Raw genomic sequence first — 19,316 nt, 5'->3', positions numbered from 1 at the left:
AAACTTACAGTTTGTAACAAAGTAAGTTGTGATCCTCAACATCTGTTAAAATTAAATTGTCAAAATTTATAAGCTGCAATAACTTCCATCCCATAGCCCTAAAAAATCTAGCGGAAGTGTCCTCTGAACCACAGGTACTAGTTTTTAATAAGTTTTGGACAAAGGAAAGTTGTCAGATCGAATGGCTGTCCAGTGTAGTTCTGATCCGTAAAAATTAAAGAAAAAATATGCCCCAGAGAACTTTTTTTTTTGGTTTTTTTTTTACTAAAATACTGGAACAGTTAATTCTAAGTCCATGGAACACCCCAGCTGACCCTCTTCCTGAATGTCCTTTTTGCCTGCCTGCCTTAAATTTTTATATGCTGTCCTTCCCAAAAAAGTCTCAGGGAAGCATATGGGGGGCGGGGGGCAGAAACAGAGTAAAATATGGCATGACAAAACTTCTCCACCCTGCCCCCCAACACCCTCCCCTGCCATCCAAATTCAAAAGCAGTCCACACCCTACCATTCCCCTGCCTTTCACTAAGGAGAAGAAGTATGGTGTAGGCAAGAGCCACCCCTCCACTGAAGCCTGGAGTGCCCAACTGACATGGCACAGAGAAAGCCCCCCTTGCCACCAAATCTGGCCTCTGGGCCATAGGTTACCAGTCACTGCTTTGGGGACATCTTACAGCTGAAACTTGCAAGGCAGTTGTTGGAGTGCTGCTTGATTTTCATTTAAGTGTCCTTAGCCTAGCTAAAAGCAGAGTGGAAGGGGTGTAATGGTGTTTTTTACATTTTTGGCTAGAGTGGCCAAGGAATTCACAAACAGATCCAGGTATTCAGGAGACTTGTATCTTGCTCAGATGCTTCTGAAGTGAGACTTGCAAGGATGACAGCAGTGTTATGGGGGGTGGGGACTAAGAGTTACCATGTGGTGAATAACTATTTTTTTTCCTCCAAAAACATTGCTCAGTAAGAGCAAAATTTATTGTATTACAAGGACTAGGGCAGCATACTGAGCAGTTATTGAGCTGGAAGTCAAACAAGCGCATCTTTCAGAGTGAGTATTGACACTTGTTCAGTGTTTTTTGTAATACATCTATTTTAAAATACTAAATGGAGAAGAAACTTCTAACTTCAGATTATGCTTCTGCAAAGTACCTTCTGTTTTGTCCATTATGTCTCTTTACCCATGATTTCATGGAAGATGAGATATTGAGCATCCCTAAGGAAAAGGTAATTTGCTTATGGCTACCATACCTTGTAGTGTGAGACTATACAATTATGTGAGTTAGCGAGTTCATGCAACTTGGGATGGGATGCATACTTTACCAAAATAATTCAGTATTCAGTTTGTATTGTAGTTCAAAATAATGTACAGGCTTCCCTTACTTTATGCTGTACATGCATTCCTGGAAAATGGTGCATAACTCAAATTTGCATAAAGGGAATCCACTTTACAACGTAACAAATAGGGATATGTTCCAAGACCTCGACTGTAGTCACCCCCCAGACCCATTTCTACCACATTTACAAGACAGTTTTGGTACTCACCAACAGCAAACAGTACACACAAGCACAGGGTGGTGCTGAATGTTACCATAATGGGGATAGCAACTACAGACGCACGTGTTGCAGACAATTAGTAAGGAGCATAGATCCACACAGGAGACTATATTTTGGTGCGCGTCACTCCCACAATGCACTGCAGAAAGCAGCTGACTGCGGGCTTCCACCACACCAATCACATAAGAATGAAATTACCTCGCATATAACAAATTTTGGTATAAAAAGGGTTATTGCATAAGAACAAATTCACACATACAGAACCCGCATAAAGTGAGAGAAATCTGTAATTGACTTTTTTTTTTTTAATTCTTGAACCTTAAGAAGCAAAAAAATTCTAACTCCATAAAATGCAGCATAAGGGACAAAAATGAATATAATAACCAGTTTTGTTGTGCCTTGTGAAAGTGGTTCCCTAATAATTGAGGCACAGTATCATAAAAATACACAACTGGACTTTCAAAGCTAACTGTCCAGACTCTAATATTAAAATTTATTTTTTGCCTTTCTTGTGGGATTTGAAATTCATTGTTAGGTGTCCGTTGTCTCAAAGACAAGGTTTTGGACAAAACTGTACTTTTGGATCAGAAAGTCTGCCCCCCCCCATTACCTTGTTTAGTAAGATATAGCTTTCAAATTTTACCTGGAAACATTTTAAATAACTTCTGTTGGGGGCGTGTTGGGTTGTTTTTGGGGAAAAACCTCTTCTTCCTATTAACGTGTTTTAACAGTCTGCTGCTTGGTGTGTATGTGTGCGTCCTCTTTGTCTCAGATCTAAAAAAGACTGGTTGGATAAGACTCTCTTTTCCATATTTTAAATATCCTACACAGGTTGTATCATTTCAAAGCTTTATTCATTTAGATTGATTGCTTTATTTTTTTTTGTAGCTCTGATACCTGAAGGCATTTTAGCTAATTCTCACGTAATCCAGCATCTGGTTTCCACCAGGAAATATTCGGTCAAATTTCATTTGAGAGGAATAATAGCTAGAACAGGGGATTAGAATCAGACTTGAATTTAGTTTGATTTCCAGGCTGCACCATTACTGTGCAGCATGACTATGGGGAAGTTAAATATCTAAAATATCATTATAACTGATTGCTTCTATGCAGCTATGGATTTTAGTTCATGATGCTAGAGTCCAAGCAGTTCTGCTAGACTTGATGTTTCTATCCCTTTTCTTCCTCCCCTGCCTCTTTGGAGAATTACCTTCTTGATGGGTGCATCTCAAGAATGCCTAAAGCAGCAGTTTGATCTGTCAGATGACACATCAATAATAAAGTTGACATAATTTATCTAAGTAAAATACAAACCAATAAAACTGAAGAGGCATTATACTCTTAAAGAGAAGCAAAATTGGGACGAAGCAATAAAAAGAGCAGGTGTCCTTAATTTAAAAACAGCATTCTGCTCTAGATATGGATTAGAGCATAAATTGTTCAGACAGAGTGAGAATGCAGTTAAGATTTCTTGCTGTTAATAAATAGTATACTAAAACAAACATCTAGAGCATAATAGTGGCTATAGACTTACTGCTTGAAGGGAAAACTGACTTAATACTTTTGATGAGCATAAATAACAAAGAACCAACTATCCTGTTTACAAAATGGGATAAATGCTTTTCAAAACTGATATGAACATAACTTAGACGGACAGACTCTTTCTTTTAAATGCCAGTGGTACTGCAGGAAATAAAGGCAGACTGCCACAATAATGATAAGTGTCCTTTGTAAATGGCTCCAGGTCTAGGATAGCTGACAAATACCTTTAAGCATGTTTCTTGAAAACCTGCTTTTGTTGCCAATTATTGTGTATATGGATTCAGGTTTTGAGCTAAGGGTTTAAGTTTGCTAGACCTTACTCTGTACAAGGTGAAAGCTAAGGTTTGTTGCTATCTACAGCATTTGCTACCTGTAGCAAAATTAGGATGTAGAATGTGAAGGCTTCCAGCCCTGAGGATTGTGAAGAATTGTAACAAGAATGTCAGTTTCCTTCCCAGGACTGAAACCACCCTGAAGAAATTCTCAATGGGTTTGTGAAGTGTGAAACTGAGAGGAAGATGTGTATGTACATATCCAAATTATTAATGGATACAACGTTAGTGAAGACATCTAATTTGGGATTGCAGGATAGTCCTATGGATGCCAAGGGCCCCAAATATCTTCTCTTTGGTGACTAAAACTTCTTGTTCTTGTCTTTCCCTGTTACATTTGTCAGTATTTAAGAGGGAGAGGCTGAAAATATAGAGTGATGAAAAATAAACTAGATTTCTGTGGTGGTTGTGTACTGTTCCATATTCAGTTCAAATTCTGTTTTTCTTCTACAAAATAGTCTTATGTTGCACTGAAATACTGTAGAAGCTAGAAAGCACTCTTAATATTTGAGGACCTAGTTTGCTGTGCAGTGCATAAGTCCTTGAACATGATGAATCTATTTTGCAGCCAGAATCTGCAGTGTTTGGTAGAAAACTCATTTATTAGATAATCTTTTGAAAGGTACATTTTTTTACAAACCAAAACAAGACTTGCAACAATAACAACATAAAACAAACAAACAAAAACCTTACAAGATTTTCCATAGCAAAAAACAAACAAACAAACAAAGCCATACAGGAAAGATCAAAGTTTGAACTGGTTGTTCAAGTAGGCTGTGCATCTATCATCTCCTGTAGAACTTTCTCAGAGGCAACCAAGTCCCTATCATGCTACATCCTGAGGGGGACTGTTTATTTTCCCTCCCCCCACCACCTTCACCATTTAATGAACGTAAGATGTGCCATCCTGGTTCAGACCTATTGTCCGTCTAGCCCAGTATCCTGTGTGACAGTGGCAGAAGTGGATGCTGTACCAGGAAAGCCCTGAACTGGATACTTATAGAGTGATCTATCCCTTATTCTAGGAGTTTTCAACCTTTTTTAAGGAGTACCTTAAAGTACTTGTGGGTACCCCCCCTGAATGAGGGAGGGGTCCTCCAGCAGCCGGTTGACATGTGGGGTGGGTCCCTCAGCAGCCAGTTGTCGAGGAGCGGGGGTGTTACTTGGGCGGCAGCAGCAGCAGAAGAAGCAGGGGTACTTTGGAAGTGTGCTGCTGCCATGCAGCAGTGCACTTGCTTCTCTGCGCCGACTCTGCATACCCCCGGTTGACAAGCCCTACTCTATTCAATACCCTGCCTGGCATTCACCATTTATTGGGTTAGACATATCAGGGGAAATATCTCCAACTATTCTGTTCCATAATGGAACTGTAATTGCAGCTGGAAATAGACTCCGATGGATTGTTCTTAGCCACCATTTATCCACGTATTTATTTTTTTTCTCCAACATAAAATAATCAATACCTCCCTTGAATCTGTAAACCATAACCTCTAGCTACCATTTTGGTAGGAACTTTGGTCCTCTTAGATGACGTCTTCTGTAACTGAGGCACAAATAACTTGGGACAAAAAAATAAGTAGTCTAAATATAGAAGACAAATCTCAAATCATTTTAATTCTGCTCGAGTGCTTTAAAATATTTTTTCAGTCTACAATAAATTCTTTTGGGGAAATTTTTCTGGTATTCCTTTATTTGTTTCAAAATGGCTCCCCTCAACTAAGGGCAAACACTGAACTCCTCAGAAATTGGACAAGATTAAGATTTTAGGTTCTTACCCATCTCCTTGACCATTTTAATAATGCATTTATACACTGTTGATATAAAAATTACAGCAGTACAGTGGTTAATATAGCACCCCCTCAGCAACCAGCCTCAAATTCTTCCAACCAACACTTCTCAAAAAGTCCAAGAATAATGAGTCTTGCTGCTTATTCTTGAGGAAGAAGAAACGAGAGTTCCAGAGCTGAGAGTTGTTCATAGAAAATGCCTGGACAACAGTCCCCTTCCTATAAACCAGAATTTGGCCAAAGTGCTTCTCCTAATCACAGCTGCTCTATGGGCTAGAAAGAGAAATTCTTGCTCTTAAAACTGCAGACAAGCATCATGGTTAGAGTGCCTACTAAATTCTCATTTCAGACTGAATAGAGTACTTGATTCAAGTAATGTTTGTTAACAGTTAAGGGTACAATGTCATTCAGCTAAGTTTCAGTTGCACTCATAAGTGTGGGAGCCCCTCAGTGATCAAGTAATGGATGACGATTTTATTAGCTACTGCTCTTGCATTGTGAACTGAAAGGTAAGATACCTGTTTGCAGATAATCTGAAAGAAAATACATATAAATCAAGGGTCCCATAATGTTTACAGCTGTGATAAGCAGTCAAACTGGGATTAACAGAGCTGAATGATAAGGAATTGTCCTACTTGGATGAGCAGAGAAGTTTCAGCATTCCAGTGGTTTTGATTTATATGTTAAGGCTAAGTCAGGGGTCTCCTGTATAATTATATGGAAGTTTTCAAGATGGAAAGAAAAATGAACCTTTTAAATATTCAGTTACATGTAATTTAGGAATATGTGATGTTTTGTGTTAGTACTGAGATTTATATGTTACCACATCCTGGGTTAACAAGATGCACAAATCTGATAGGCGTGCTCTTTTATGGAAAAGAGGTGGAGGGTCATAATTTTAAACGGATTCAAAAGGAGGAATTTTCCGAAGTTAACTTCTTCACAACTATGTCTTTGGGGAGTTGTAGGTTAGATCACATTTTGACAAGGCTGTTGCAGTGACTCTTACTGCATTGGCAGGGAGGGGAGAAGACCACCAACTCTAGCTTGTGAGAGATCTAGTCACTGGGCTGCTAAAGCTCAGCCTGTATCGATCCATTTGCAAGTAGGGTTATATTTAACTGTTTTTGTGTTTCTATTTTAGCCTCCATTTTTTAACATTTTGCTACAACACATTTCTTATAGTACAAAAACCTCAGCCAGTGAGCAACCTTTAAAATAGCTTTGCTTAAATTTAATTTCAGTATTAAAAAAGATGAGCAAAAATCTCTGGTGCAGGTGGTATTCCGTGTCTCTGAACTTGCTGCAGTACCTTTCCCAGTTACAAGTTTGATAAATGTGCTTACCATACTTGCTATGCTAGCCATTATGTTCCAAACTTGGTGGTAAAACTGACTCGGGTTACTCAGTGATTAATGCTTCTATTGCTGCTTAGGATATTTCAGTGGTTGGAGAATTAAGTGGGAGGATCAAAGAGAAGGAAGTAACCTTTTCTGCCCATCCTTCTTCTGAAGGAGAAAGGAAAAGCAGATTAAAGCAAGGTTATTGTAAGAAATGGGGAAGATATGAGGCGTTAAATAATGAACAATACTAATAACATTTAATATGTTTGAAAGAGAAAAAGAGATGCACCAAATCAAAAGAAGTTAAAATTAACTGTGCCAAAGGCTTGCTTAAAGACTGTCTTGATTAAATCCATTTTATGAAGAACAAAAAACACACTATGAATAAAACTTCTTTGTATGTATCCCAAATCAGGGGAAAAATACATTAATCTGAAAACCATTTGTGGAGTAGCCTTAGTGGTTTCTGTGTTCTTGAAGCAGGAGTGTCTTGCCAAACAGCAATGCCATTTTGGCCAGTAGCCACTTACCTTTGTGTTCCAAACTTCATCTGGCTTAGACAAAATCCTTATGACAAAACTTGGTACTAAAAGGATACATGGGATGTTAAATATTATGCCCACAATTAGTATTTACCAGTTCCTCTTTTGGGCATTATGCCCAGTGTGCAATGACATTTCTTCTCCATTTTGATTTCCCTAGTAGTTTTTTTCAGGACTTAAGAAATTCTGTCCCTTATAGTTGTGAAGAGAACCTTCTGTATGTGGCAGCATATTACTTTTATACCGAGGCTGCACATAGCTTTGGGTGGATTTTGACAGCTACATTATCTGGAGATGCCATCAGCACTGAAGTAATGGGCCTTTTCCATTTCTGCTTGTTCCATTCCCAGCTAGTGCCTGGCTGTGCTCTGCTCAAAACCTGCATAGGCGGAACAGGACTTCCCTGTAGTTGTGCCCCCTTGGCTTACTCTCTATTTTTGTGTACAAACTGTTGTTGCTCAGGTAGTGTGGAGGAGGAGAAAGATCTACAAGAGCTATTGGGAGATGGGAGTGGGGTGGAATATAACAGGAGCACTGGTGGGAGAGGAAATGGAGCAAATATGGAAAACCTGCCAACCTGTTTGTGTTAAATACTACATTATAAGCAACCAGTAACGCTTATAACTGTAAGCATTAGGTAAGCTTAAATAGAGGCATCACTAGCTCTTATTCTGTTTTCGCAGTTTGCAATAGGTGGATTTAGCAAAGGCATGCAGGGCACTTTTGCACCCTGGTTGGTGGCATGAGGGGCCAGTATTAGTGGTTGAACTGCTGGAGGCAGAGGCCAGGTTAACAGCACAGTAGCTGTTGTTTTTGCATGCCTTCCCTCCCAGTCCGGCACCTGGGCCTTGTTTCCGGCTTCCCTCCTTTCCCTTTTATCTATACCAGTGGCATTTAAAGGCTTAGATATCAGTCCCAGTTCCCAATTTGTGAAAATCAGCCACTCACTGGGTGCATGTACACATGTGCTTTACTGTGGAGTAGACTTATTAGCTCCTCAGCAAAGCATCACCGTCTACATGTGCACCGCTAATAGGGCCCAGTAAACTAATTAACTCCACCATAAAATAGTACTGTGAATCTTATGGTGGAGTAATTTACTGTGCAGAAATGCATGTGTAGATGCTGACTGTGGGCATAAATTGCTCCTGGTCAGTGTAGCCAACTGGAGGCCTGCTCCGCCTCAGCTCAGATTGCTGCGGTCTTGGGCACACATGTTGCACCCAGGATCAGTTTACTCTGCCTCAAATTGCTTCTGAGTTGGCTCCATGTTAATATTTATGTGGATGCTCTGGAGTGAGTGATCCTTAAATCAGTGTAATTTAAATGTGTGGGGGGGAGGGGAAGGGTAGAAGAAATTTTACACGTTTTGGTTCAGTTTATATGTAGATAAGCCCAAGGAAATTTTCTTCTGCCCTTTTGGAAGACTACTTCTGTCTTTGTTTTGTCTTCAGGTTGCTTAGGAAAACTTTCACTATACCTTGCCAGTGAAAATTGGAAAGGCAAGAATGTTTCATGTTGATATGTAAAACTGTTTTTAAAGGAAGCATTACATTTCTTTGCAACAAAACTTAGTAGTTTTGTTTAACTTCATAGTTCCAAATAACCGTGCCAGGAGGCGCTGAGCCAAGCGTTTAATTTCAGGATTCATTCTACTGTAGCAAGTTGGCAGTAACCTGAAACATTTAACAGGGGCTGTAGTTCATGCTCCCTTTAATCTTGTAACTCATTTGTTTGTGTAAATAAATAAATCTCATCTTTCTTTTAACTGTGTGTTGAACTGATTTGTTACAGTATTAAAAACGTACTCAAACTCTCATGTAGCTTCTGAAGGCCAGAAATCTATGTGGGTTGGTGATAGATGTTTAATTTCATGTTAAGCATTTGCATGGTCCATCTTTACTTTATAATTAAGTTTATCAGATTTTAATTTCCTTATAAAATAGTGCTGAGTAAAAAAAAAAAAAAATGTTTCCACAAAACAATTTTTTGTGAAAGGCAGAATAGCCAATGGTATTATTTGCACCTGTTGCATTTTGATTGGTTAGCTTAAATTTTGTGCATGCTTGAAAACCAGTTTAGAAAATGGTATTTGTTAATATTGTCTAATGCTATTCACGTATTATGGAAACTGCAAAATTATATTCTTGCTGTAATAGTCTTAGATTTCTCCATACAGAGTGGCAAAACTATTTTAATGTTACTTTGTTGACAGATTCTGAAGTGCTTTGGATGTGGTGATGAAAAATATGTCATGAGTACTTGCAACTGTGCCTCTTTCATCTGCTACCCTACATGTCCCTGGTGCATTGAGTAGGAAATTTAGAAAGAAACCATCTACCCAGATTCTAAACATCTTAATTTTAGGAGCTACTTTTTACCTAAACTTGCTCGGTCTGACAAGGAAATTGGGACTACTCTTTCAGATGCTACCCTTGATTTATGCCAGGCATTTATGTTAAAGTAGAGCCACACTACACTAATGCATGCAACTGCTAATACTAGATTTCTTCTATTAATATTGATCACAGCAATGGGTAAGCAGTCTTTCATACATAAACACATCTGAAAAAAATGCTTAAAGAATAGCATTAATATTGAAAAGCCAAGCTTTCAAAATTGAGGAAATGCAAGAATTAATGCCTGTGCAACCTGAATTTGGTCCCCTGGTTTGCATATGTTAATATAATACAGCCTTAATTATGCAATCCTGTCATCTTTTTTTTTCATAGTGCCCTGCCTCAGTACAAAAGATGGGCCTGTTCTGGGGATAAATTAGGCTTCTGTAGCAAAGGACTTTGTTGCCTGTAAGACAACTGCCTCATTCATTGCAGAAATTGTAAGATGCATGGCAAATAAAATGTGAATTTTGAGGAAAAATGGTTGTCTCATGGATAAAACAGTTGAATGTGGCCCTGGAGAAGTTGATTCTAACCCTGCCTTTTGTCAACATATCTGTGTGAACCAAGTCAAATAGTTTAAACCAAGCATTTCAGAGGCAGTTACCCATTGTGTGTTTTTTGCTTTTAGGTTGCTCTATTTAAGAACTTTTATATATTTTAGTTGTGTGTTTGCCCAAGGTCATTTGTTTGCCTAGCTTAGTCAAACTAAAAAGCCCCCAAATTCTACCATGTAGAGTCAGTCACACTGAGACCCATGCTTATCGGAAAGATTAGAAACTTTGAGCCAAGAAAGAAACTACTATTAGCAATAGGTAGTCTTCTTTTGCATGGACTAGTACCAGCAGTAGATGAAAAGCACTCTTTGCCAGTGGATTTTCTTGCAGTAGTGGAATAGAAAAACTTGAGAATTTTGGGTTCCACGTCAGATTCTGGAGAGAAAAGTATGTCTTTACTAGTCACATACTCTTCTGATTTCCCTGCACTTGTCATCTCTGGACTGCCCGAGTATCCAGACTCTTACTCTGTTATACTGGGCTTTTCTTCTCAATTTAGTTTCAGCCTCTCTGCCCAGCTAGCTGCTGTTTCCTTGTACAGACTTTCTCCGAGTCCCAGTTCCTCCATCCTAAATTTTGCCTCCCAGGCTTCTCCGTCACTTTTCTCTGTATTCTTTTCCACTATTCTGTTCTCCCCTCCCCCCAAAGCTCTGTGTCTCACATTTTTCTTTACTCCCATCTCTTTCTTCCAGTCTCTTTGTTCTCTGGGTCCCCCATGGCCTTCTTGTTCATCAGTCTCTTCCCACATCCCCATTCTTCTTTCCTCAGTGTCATCTGCTTCCTCTCTAACCTCCTTCCCCTAGATTCAGCTCTTTTCATCTATATTTAACACAGACTACTTCCTCTTCCAGGCTTCCTGGGGTCAGGAGGGAGGAGTATTGAGAACAGTTTCCTTGCCCTCAGTTTCTCTGTCTGGTGCCACGACAAAAAAGAAAGACAGTTGTAAAGAAAGTCTTGCTTAAATGAACTCCTTTCTCAGCCCCAAGTCCTTCCTTTCTCATGTCCTTGTGGCAAGGTATTTAACAGAATTTGCAGATTTGTTGGAATCTGACAGCTGCACCATGAGCACTTCTACTGTGGCCTCAAACTTGTGAGCCCTGGGATGTCAACCGTGTACCTTAGCACCCCTGCCACTCCAACCCCATTTCAGCCCCAGGTGGAACAAGCTTAATTGTTTTGTGGGAGAGGCTCAGTTGCAGCTGTGATGGATTCAAGCATGCTTTTGATGCAGGTGAGAATTTGGCTCTAAAACATGTATATTGAACATATACCAACTGAAATTTTTGAAAGGTTATAACTTGGCAAGATTTGCCATTTTGCTCCTCTGGAACAGCAAAAAACCACACCTTTCTCACTGCTACTGAGTTATGGTCCATATTCCAAAGCATGGAAGAAGTATAGATTCTCAAGAAAGTAGCTGAACGTATTTTTGATATTGGAAAAACAGTATATTTTTTCCCAACCTAGTGCTCTGAAACAGCTGAACCATCTTTGTTGAAACTTTCTAAAAGAAATCGACCTAATCAGTTAGCTTTGGAAGTGTCAGCGTGGATGACTGAAGCCTGGCAACGTGTCGAACGATTAAAATCAGCATATTTATAATGGGAAATGTTACGCATATTTAAGAACATGCCATGCTTACCGCTCAGTCCACGATAAAGTGTTTATTTCTTTTGTAAGATCTTTCACTAATTCTTTCACTTGTTATCAGTTTGTGGGTATTTTGTGCTGGAACAGGTTAATTTTCTATATCTAGAATCCTATCAGGTTTTGGTTTTGTTTTGGAGGTTTTTTCATTGTTGCAGGATGAAATACCATCCCAGTGTTGTGGGGTTTTTTTTCTTTTCTTTTGCCTGAATCCATTAGTCCTGCTGCATCACAGCAGTCATTATTTGAGTTTCTCTAAATATCTTGGAGGGGGGGGGTGGATTTTTACTTGTACTGTCCTTGAGACTGAGTCTTTCCTGACTTGTGTACTGTGCTGTCATTCACCCCTGCATAAAGTGGATATGAAACAGACTTTCTGAGTTGGTAGACAACGTTCTTTGGGTAAATCTTATATCTTCTATTAGACCAACTTAAACAGTTGGGAAAATTCTTCTTTGCAAGCTTTTGGGTACAAATGCCTTTGGTCAGGCTGAGGAGGCATCTGCAGTTGATCTGTGCTCTTCCTGGGTGGAATGAATAGTAGCATTTCACACTAATTTTGTGCAGTTATAGAGGGCAGTGGAAAACTGCGCCCCCCGTATTCAACAGTTCATACTGCAGTCTGGACTTACTGATTGTCATCATATCCTTTAGGAAATGTTTTGGTCTTGAAAATAAAGTATCTGAATTGAAATGAAAGGTAAATATACTTCAGGCCATGGGAGCTTACGCGTTGAATATCCATTCCTCATTTTTGTAACAGCTTTTGTAATTCACTGTAGCACAGTACGTTACTTTACCTGACATGGTTGCAGTGTGCTTTGAATATTTTTATATAATGGAATGTTTATATCTCAATAGTTTCAGTAGAAATCTATTGTGGAAGGTAGTAGCTTCTGAACAGCAAGACAGCAGGGTATCAGAATAGCACTTATTTATCCTGTTCGCTACACTCTTGGACACAAGCCAGAGTGTTGTTGTAAGATTCTGTGTGCAAATGGTGAGCCACTGAAAAGCTTCAGTGTGTTACTACTGTTCAGAGACAGGAAAGGATTTGGATATTCAGCAGTAAAAGGAGCAGCAGCGGCAACAAGCAGCAATAGTGGTAGTAAAGACAAGAGCAGGTTCTACAGTTAGCTTATTTCTCAGTGTGAGTCAGTGTGTACATAGCTTCCCAGCTAGCTGCCAGAAGGAGGGAACCACAACTCTGTATTGCAAAATATTGAGGTTTCATGTTTAGGATGCTAAGTCATGTGATTTTACTATATCTTAAGTTGCCAACTTAGCTTTACTCTAGAGAGCATCCGTTGCTGCAGTGTTTTTTGGTTTTGTGGGGGTTTTTTTGTTTTGTTTTTTTAAAAAGGAAGGAAGAAAAGAATATTGTGCAATGTGTGTTAATGCCTACACCATGCCGAGGAGACACTTACCAGTAAATAATCTGTGTATCCCCGAGGTAAGATACTGTTTCTGCTTTCCCTGCACAGTGCTGCTGCAGCACGGAGCTGATCCGAACATTCGGAACACTGATGGGAAATCAGCCCTGGACCTGGCAGATCCTTCAGCAAAAGCTGTACTCACAGGTAAGATACATAAGTCTCTAGAGAATTGTTTTCTGTACATGATTGTTCAACATCTTAAAACCTTCTGCTTTTTGTTTATTTACCATATAAAGACAGGAAAAATGTAGGTGTTATCAGATTCTTTATTGAGTTGATGTAATTGCCATTAATTGCTATGCAGTCAGAGGTTAGAATTATTTGTTCTACTTCTTACAGTGAATTCCAGCACTAGAAGACACAGGTCATTTATTCACTGTATTTTTATCAGTACCCTACATATGGGTTGAATTGCAGACCTTCCACCTCTGCAAAAAAATCAGGTTTATTTTTTTAAGACCTTCACTATTGAGCAAGCAAGGACATTTGTATTACTATAAAAGTAGGTATGATCTGAAAGACAACCTGCTACATTATTGCCTAGATCAATAGTTGCATTATTTCCTATAGATTAGTGGGCTGCCTCTTCTTCCTCTTCATAATTAGTCATTTAGAATTCTTTGTCATCCATCAACTGTTCCCTTTCTATGGATTATTAACCTAACCATAAAAGAATATTTTGTATGAAAACATTTTACCACTGCAATTATTTTTATAGAGCTGTGTTTGTGTTTATTTATATATATATATATATATATATATATATGAGAGAGAGAGTTTTAAATAGATTAATATATCAATTAACATTAAAATATAAATGTAGACCCTGTTTACCTATATTTTGAGAATTCATATATCATCTTGTGCTGGCTTGGTTCTAAGTGAGTTTTGCAAAAGAGGACAAATGAAGTAAGCTTAGATAAAAAGATATGATTAGGCAAGGAGTGAAATTAAACAACTGATCCTTATTGTAAAAAAACAAAACAAAAAAAAAGACAACCTGCCCCCTAAAAAATACCAAGCCATTTTCTTTCCCCCACAGCATTTTGTTGATTTGTCTTTGCCCTTTTCTGTCCTGTAAATGTTTAGTTGATACATTAATGTAAGCTCACATTTTTTTTCAGACTGTACTCAGGCGCAGAGCATCAAGCTGCCTTCACATTTGGTTAGAAAACATTTTCCCTACCTTTTTCCCAGGGCACTGACTATTCCATAATATTCACTGCAGAGCTTTAGATAACGGAGCGTTGTTTTTTTGTTTTGTTTTTTTAACAAAGCACTTCAAACACGTAAGAGTTAGTTTAATTACTCAGCATAAAATTTAAACAAACTCTTATAGTCTTTAACACTAATATTAACTCTGATAATCAGGTTAATCTGATTTTTGTCAGTTAATAAAAGGGTAGAGTTATACAAACTCTGAACACAGGTAACTCCATTAGGGAATCAAAGTGAGTGGAAGCAGATTAACATATATAGAATATTTAATTAAAACAACTTTGAACATTTACAGCTTTGGGACCACTTTTTCAGCAGCTCTTCAGGCTCTCCCTGAAGACCAACTGCAGGTGGCAGCAAACAGAATTAGGAAGAGTTTTTACAAAGGTGACCTCACTGTGAGGCTGGTTCACTGACCATTTTAAGTCCATGGGAATCTTTCTGTTGACTTCAAGTGGCACTTATTAGGCATCATGCACTTGATGAAGGAGAAAACAGTCTGTAATAGCAAACAGGTATGTGTGGGCTGGAGGAGGCCTGCTGAAAGTAGCTTATAGCAAGCAGTAATTGCATTATGGAGCAGTTCAGACACAGTTTGTTTTGCCTTGTTCCCTCCTGCAGGAATACCTAGTTGTTGCAGTACTAGGGGGATATGTTTTCAGACTGAAGAGTGCTAAAAGACCACATTGAAACCCATCAACTTCAAATATAAATAGAACTATAGTTGCTTTTTCTCTTCCTTGGTGAGTTAAAATTGGGTTGTTTTAATTGCTCACCTTAGCAGGGAAGGTTTGCAGTTCATCAGCTCTGTCCTCAAGGTGGCTCTAGGCTGTACTTGTTGGCCTTTGGCTTTTGAACTGGACAGTGTACATGTTACAGCTGTTTTTACTGGATTCATATCACGTTTTCCAGCTGAAATGTGACACAATATATTAAAAAAGGCTGCAACTGGAAACCACCTAAATTAAATCTTTCTTATAATGACTTAATTTTTGTGGAGGTGACTCATCGGTAGTGCAATTTCTCTGGTAGGCTTTTATTTGGCATTTTATCTGGTAGGCATGAATTTCTGATATGCTGTACTTTCTGAGGCTCTCTTCTTCCCTCTGTTTCAAGGGGATTTGAGGAGAATTTTTTCATGCATCTAGTTTCAGAACAGTCCTTGGTAGTAGCATCCTTCTTCAATCCAGTATAGCAAACAGTACTTTAAGAGGTATAAAATAAGAGTAATACTAGGTTGTTTACTTACCATTGAATACTACAAATTAAGTTATGTTTTAAGCATTAAGTATAGGCCTAGCACTCCAAGTAAAGGCAAAGATAAACCTCCCATTGGCTTTAATTGGAATGAACTTAGACTAAACCTATGTTCTTCATGATGCTTATATGCTTAGAGAACTCACTACTTAAAGTGATATTTTCCCTGCAGTATATTCAGGATTCCTTTAAAAAAAACAACCCAAAAACAACCCCCCCAACTGTACACCTATTATTACCCTTCTCAGTGCATTGCTGACAGTTTGTATGTGTGAGATTCTTCTTACGTAAACACTTATTTTGAAATAGTATTTACATACAGTAAAAGCTGTGTTAAACCAGCACTTTATTAGCTGGAAAACTATTAACTGGCATCCGATGCAGCAAAAGCGAAACCGGAAGTACCACTTCTGGGGGACTTCCCATTTTGCCGCCGCGAGTTGAGTTTTTCTTTGCCAGTTTTCCGGCCCAGGGCAAAGCAGCCTGCGCCGGGAATAAACAGCCTTCACAGGGCCCCCGTCTCTGTCCCCCGGCACACTGACGCTGCGGAACACACCAGACAGTGCACATTTGATTAACTGGCATCCCCCATTCCCGGGGGATGCTGGATAACAGAGCTTTTATTGTAGTAAGTTTCATGCATTAATGTTATGTGCTGTTGGAAGTAAGCTTCAGTAGTGACCTTTTTGTGAACTACCAATTAGAAGGAGAAAGTAACAGAGAGAAGTCATCAATTTGCTGGCTAAACCATAAAATAAATACTTCAGCTAGATTTATGATAGAAGAAAAACACTACATTTGCTCAATAATGGGAGTTTCAGAGTTTCTTACTATGTAAATTGCATTTCCAGCAGTATTAGGCAAGGTGGCAGCAAATGTTATATCCACAGTGATGCTCCACCATCCTTGTGTCCTAGTCTAGGAGAGTATATATAGTACCCTTTCCTTCCAAGTTAATATAATGCAATGACTTCCAGTTTCTCTTCTACAATTCCTTACAATATGTTTTTGTACAAATGAAACGTAATGCAAGGTATGGACTGATTTTACGATAGATTAAACTTCAGATCACCATTTCCAAAATTGCAATGAAATCTAACATTGTTATCTGTTTAATGGATTCTAGGTAGGGTAACCACGTGTCCCAGTTTGGCTGGGATAGTCCCAGATTGCATAGGCTGTCCTCGCATCCTGGCTGATTAGTAAAAAATTAAAGCAAAAGTCCTGGATTTGTGCCTGCCTGCACATGCCTGGCCCAGCTCTTCCTGAGTTGTGGCTGGAGGCGGAGGGCAGACTGAGCTGGGCACTGTTTGTTCCTTCTGCCCAGGGCAGGGATCTGGTGGGGAGTGGGGAGAATGCTGCTGTGAACTCAGGCTACTCACCCATGTCCAAGTCATCTGCTTGAAGCCTAGTGGAGTCAGGATCAGGAAGTGGCCACCTCCATGTGGAACCCAGGTGAGGGCAGGGCTTCTCAGTTGGGCAGGGGGGAGGGAGGCAGGCAGGCAGGCAGAGTGGCTTGGACCCCTGCCCTGAGGAGAGTGGATGTCCCTCCCCCCTTCTGCCCGCCCACTTGCCAGGGACCAGTGTTTTGAGGGGGGTTGGGGGATGGCCCTGTGCTCTTCCATAGGGCTGCGGCCCTGGCTGGCTCCGTCCCCCTAGGCCCGGGTCCCTCCCCTCCCACTCTGTACAGTTCAAATTAAAAGTTCAGTTGGTTACTTTTTATCGCTCCTGCCTGCCTGGTGCACCATGCCGCTTCGCCTCTGCCTCCATCTGCAGCAGCGCCACTAACCTGGGGGAAGGAGCAGCATCCCAGATTTCCCATGGTCCCATATGGTCACCCTAGTTATAGGTGTTAAACAACTAGCTTTAGCTCTTGAAAATTCTAATATAAAAGCCTAAGTCTGTCTGCCTGTCTGTCTGTAACGCTTTAATTGCACTCTGATTGGCTGACGGAAACAGCCAGTCATAGTGCTCCAAGCTTGGGGGAGCGCCACCATGATTCTGAAGCCACGTTGAGGACTGGACAGAGGCTGGGGGAGCCGAGGCCAGCGCTGCTGGCCTTAGCTCCCCCACTCCACTCCCTGCAAGAGGCAGAACAGCAGCAGCAGGGGGCGTTAGGTGGCAGCACTCCATCCCAGCCTCCTCCCTCTTTCTGTCCCCCATCATTCTTGACAGGCAGTTGGCTAGTAATTTCATATTGATCCACTGCAGGGACACTATTCTTCTACCTTCATTGAAAAACAAGCTTTCTTCTGGATATAACCACATCATGTCTACAGTAAGTGAAGTATTTAATGCCTATAGTTTGTGTTATCTCTGCTTTGTTAAATTTATGTCTGTCTTAACAAAATACAGCCACCAGACTGTTCCACCAGACTGGCCAAAGAAGGTCTATTATCATTTCCCGTAAAGCTCAAATGGGGATTTAGTGTCTAATTTAAAATACCCTCTGTCTAAGAAAACAAAGTAGGTTATATGTAGGGTGGCCATACATCTTGGTTGAGCTTGGACAGTCCTGAATTTTGGAGGCTGGTCCCAGCCAGCTGGTGAGAACTAAAATGAGTGTCCTGGAAACTCATGGGTGCAGAGCACAGTCCAGTGGGGAGGCTGAACAGCGCAGTGTAGCATGGTGTACCAGGCAGGTGGGCAGGAAGGCACAGTCCTGCCCGCGCCTCTGTCTGCAGCGGTGTTGCTGACTTGGGAGAGTGAATGGGGGAAGGGAGGTGGGGGAGGCAGTGTCCCCAATGTCCCGGATTTCCTTATGGTCAGCCTAGTCGAATGCATATATTCTAGTCTTCTGGAGTAATTTCTTAGCCAACTTTTTCTAGAATGTAAGCTGTTTTTAAATTTGTAACTTCAGGGAGGGACTGATGTTTGTTTAGCACTTTTTAGAGCGGGCCCAAATCCTGACTAGAGCTTCTGAGAACTACTGGAGAGCAGATATCAGCCCTTAATCATTGCACTGCTCTGCTTATCTCCACTCTAAAGAGTAATATTCCTTTAATATTTCTCTTATGTAGTAATTGTCTAATTAATTGACAAAATTAATTACTTGTTTTAAATTTTCAGGTAATTTACCTTCCCCCTCTTGTTGCCTGCTCTTCATGTTTCTTGCATGTAATTTGCCCCTTTGTATTTGTTCAGTTGCCAAGCCTTGGAGTATAAAAGAGACTTCTTCATAGGTGAGGGTACTAGAAAGGAGAAACCCAAACCTGAACATCTTTGGTCCTTTCTCCAGATAAAAGGACATTTTTTAAAGAGGTTATTCCTTGGTTATTAACTGCTTTCACTTTCCAAGTTAAAATGTTAACCATAGGTGGCAGAAAGCAGGTACTAACTGGGCTTAGCCCCCCCCTCAAAATGCGGGGCAGTGGTAGGGCCGCAAGGCAGCCCAGCCGTGGGCTTCTGGTGGCTGCAGCAGGGTTGGGGAGGGGCGCGCACACAGCAGTGAGGGAAGAAGTGGGGCTGGGGCTGGGGTAGGTGCTGCAGAGCTGTGGTGGGGTGTGGGACTGAACCATGAGTGGCTTGTCCGAGGGGTGTGGCTTCTGCTGCTATGTACATCCTAGGTGGGCATTAGGGGCATGTGCCCCCCGGATCTGTGTGGGGCAGGGCAGGGCGGGCTGGGGCTGTAGGCCTCTTCCTGGTGGTAGTGGGGCTGGGCCAGGGTGTACTCAGGGCAGGTAGAGGTGGTGCTGGGAGGGAAGCTGC

At 40.5% G+C, this 19,316-nt stretch overlaps 1 protein-coding gene across 1 annotated transcript in view; it reads left to right on the top strand.

Moving 5' to 3' along the window:
• The window catches only part of TNKS (tankyrase), a 254,549-nt gene that overhangs the window by 57,295 nt on the left and 177,938 nt on the right, over positions 1 to 19,316 (top strand). The window contains exon 3 of the mRNA XM_025206544.1: positions 13,182 to 13,277. Coding sequence (XP_025062329.1) covers positions 13,182 to 13,277 — 96 coding nt within the window. The remainder of the gene's footprint in view (positions 1 to 13,181; positions 13,278 to 19,316) is intronic.

The sequence above is a fragment of the Alligator sinensis genome, unplaced genomic scaffold (genome assembly GCF_000455745.1).
Source record: "Alligator sinensis unplaced genomic scaffold, ASM45574v1 scaffold989_2, whole genome shotgun sequence".
Classification (NCBI taxonomy): Eukaryota; Metazoa; Chordata; order Crocodylia; family Alligatoridae; genus Alligator; species Alligator sinensis.
The sequence above is the reverse complement of the archived record's forward strand: the minus strand, read 5'-3'. Positions and strand labels throughout refer to the sequence as shown.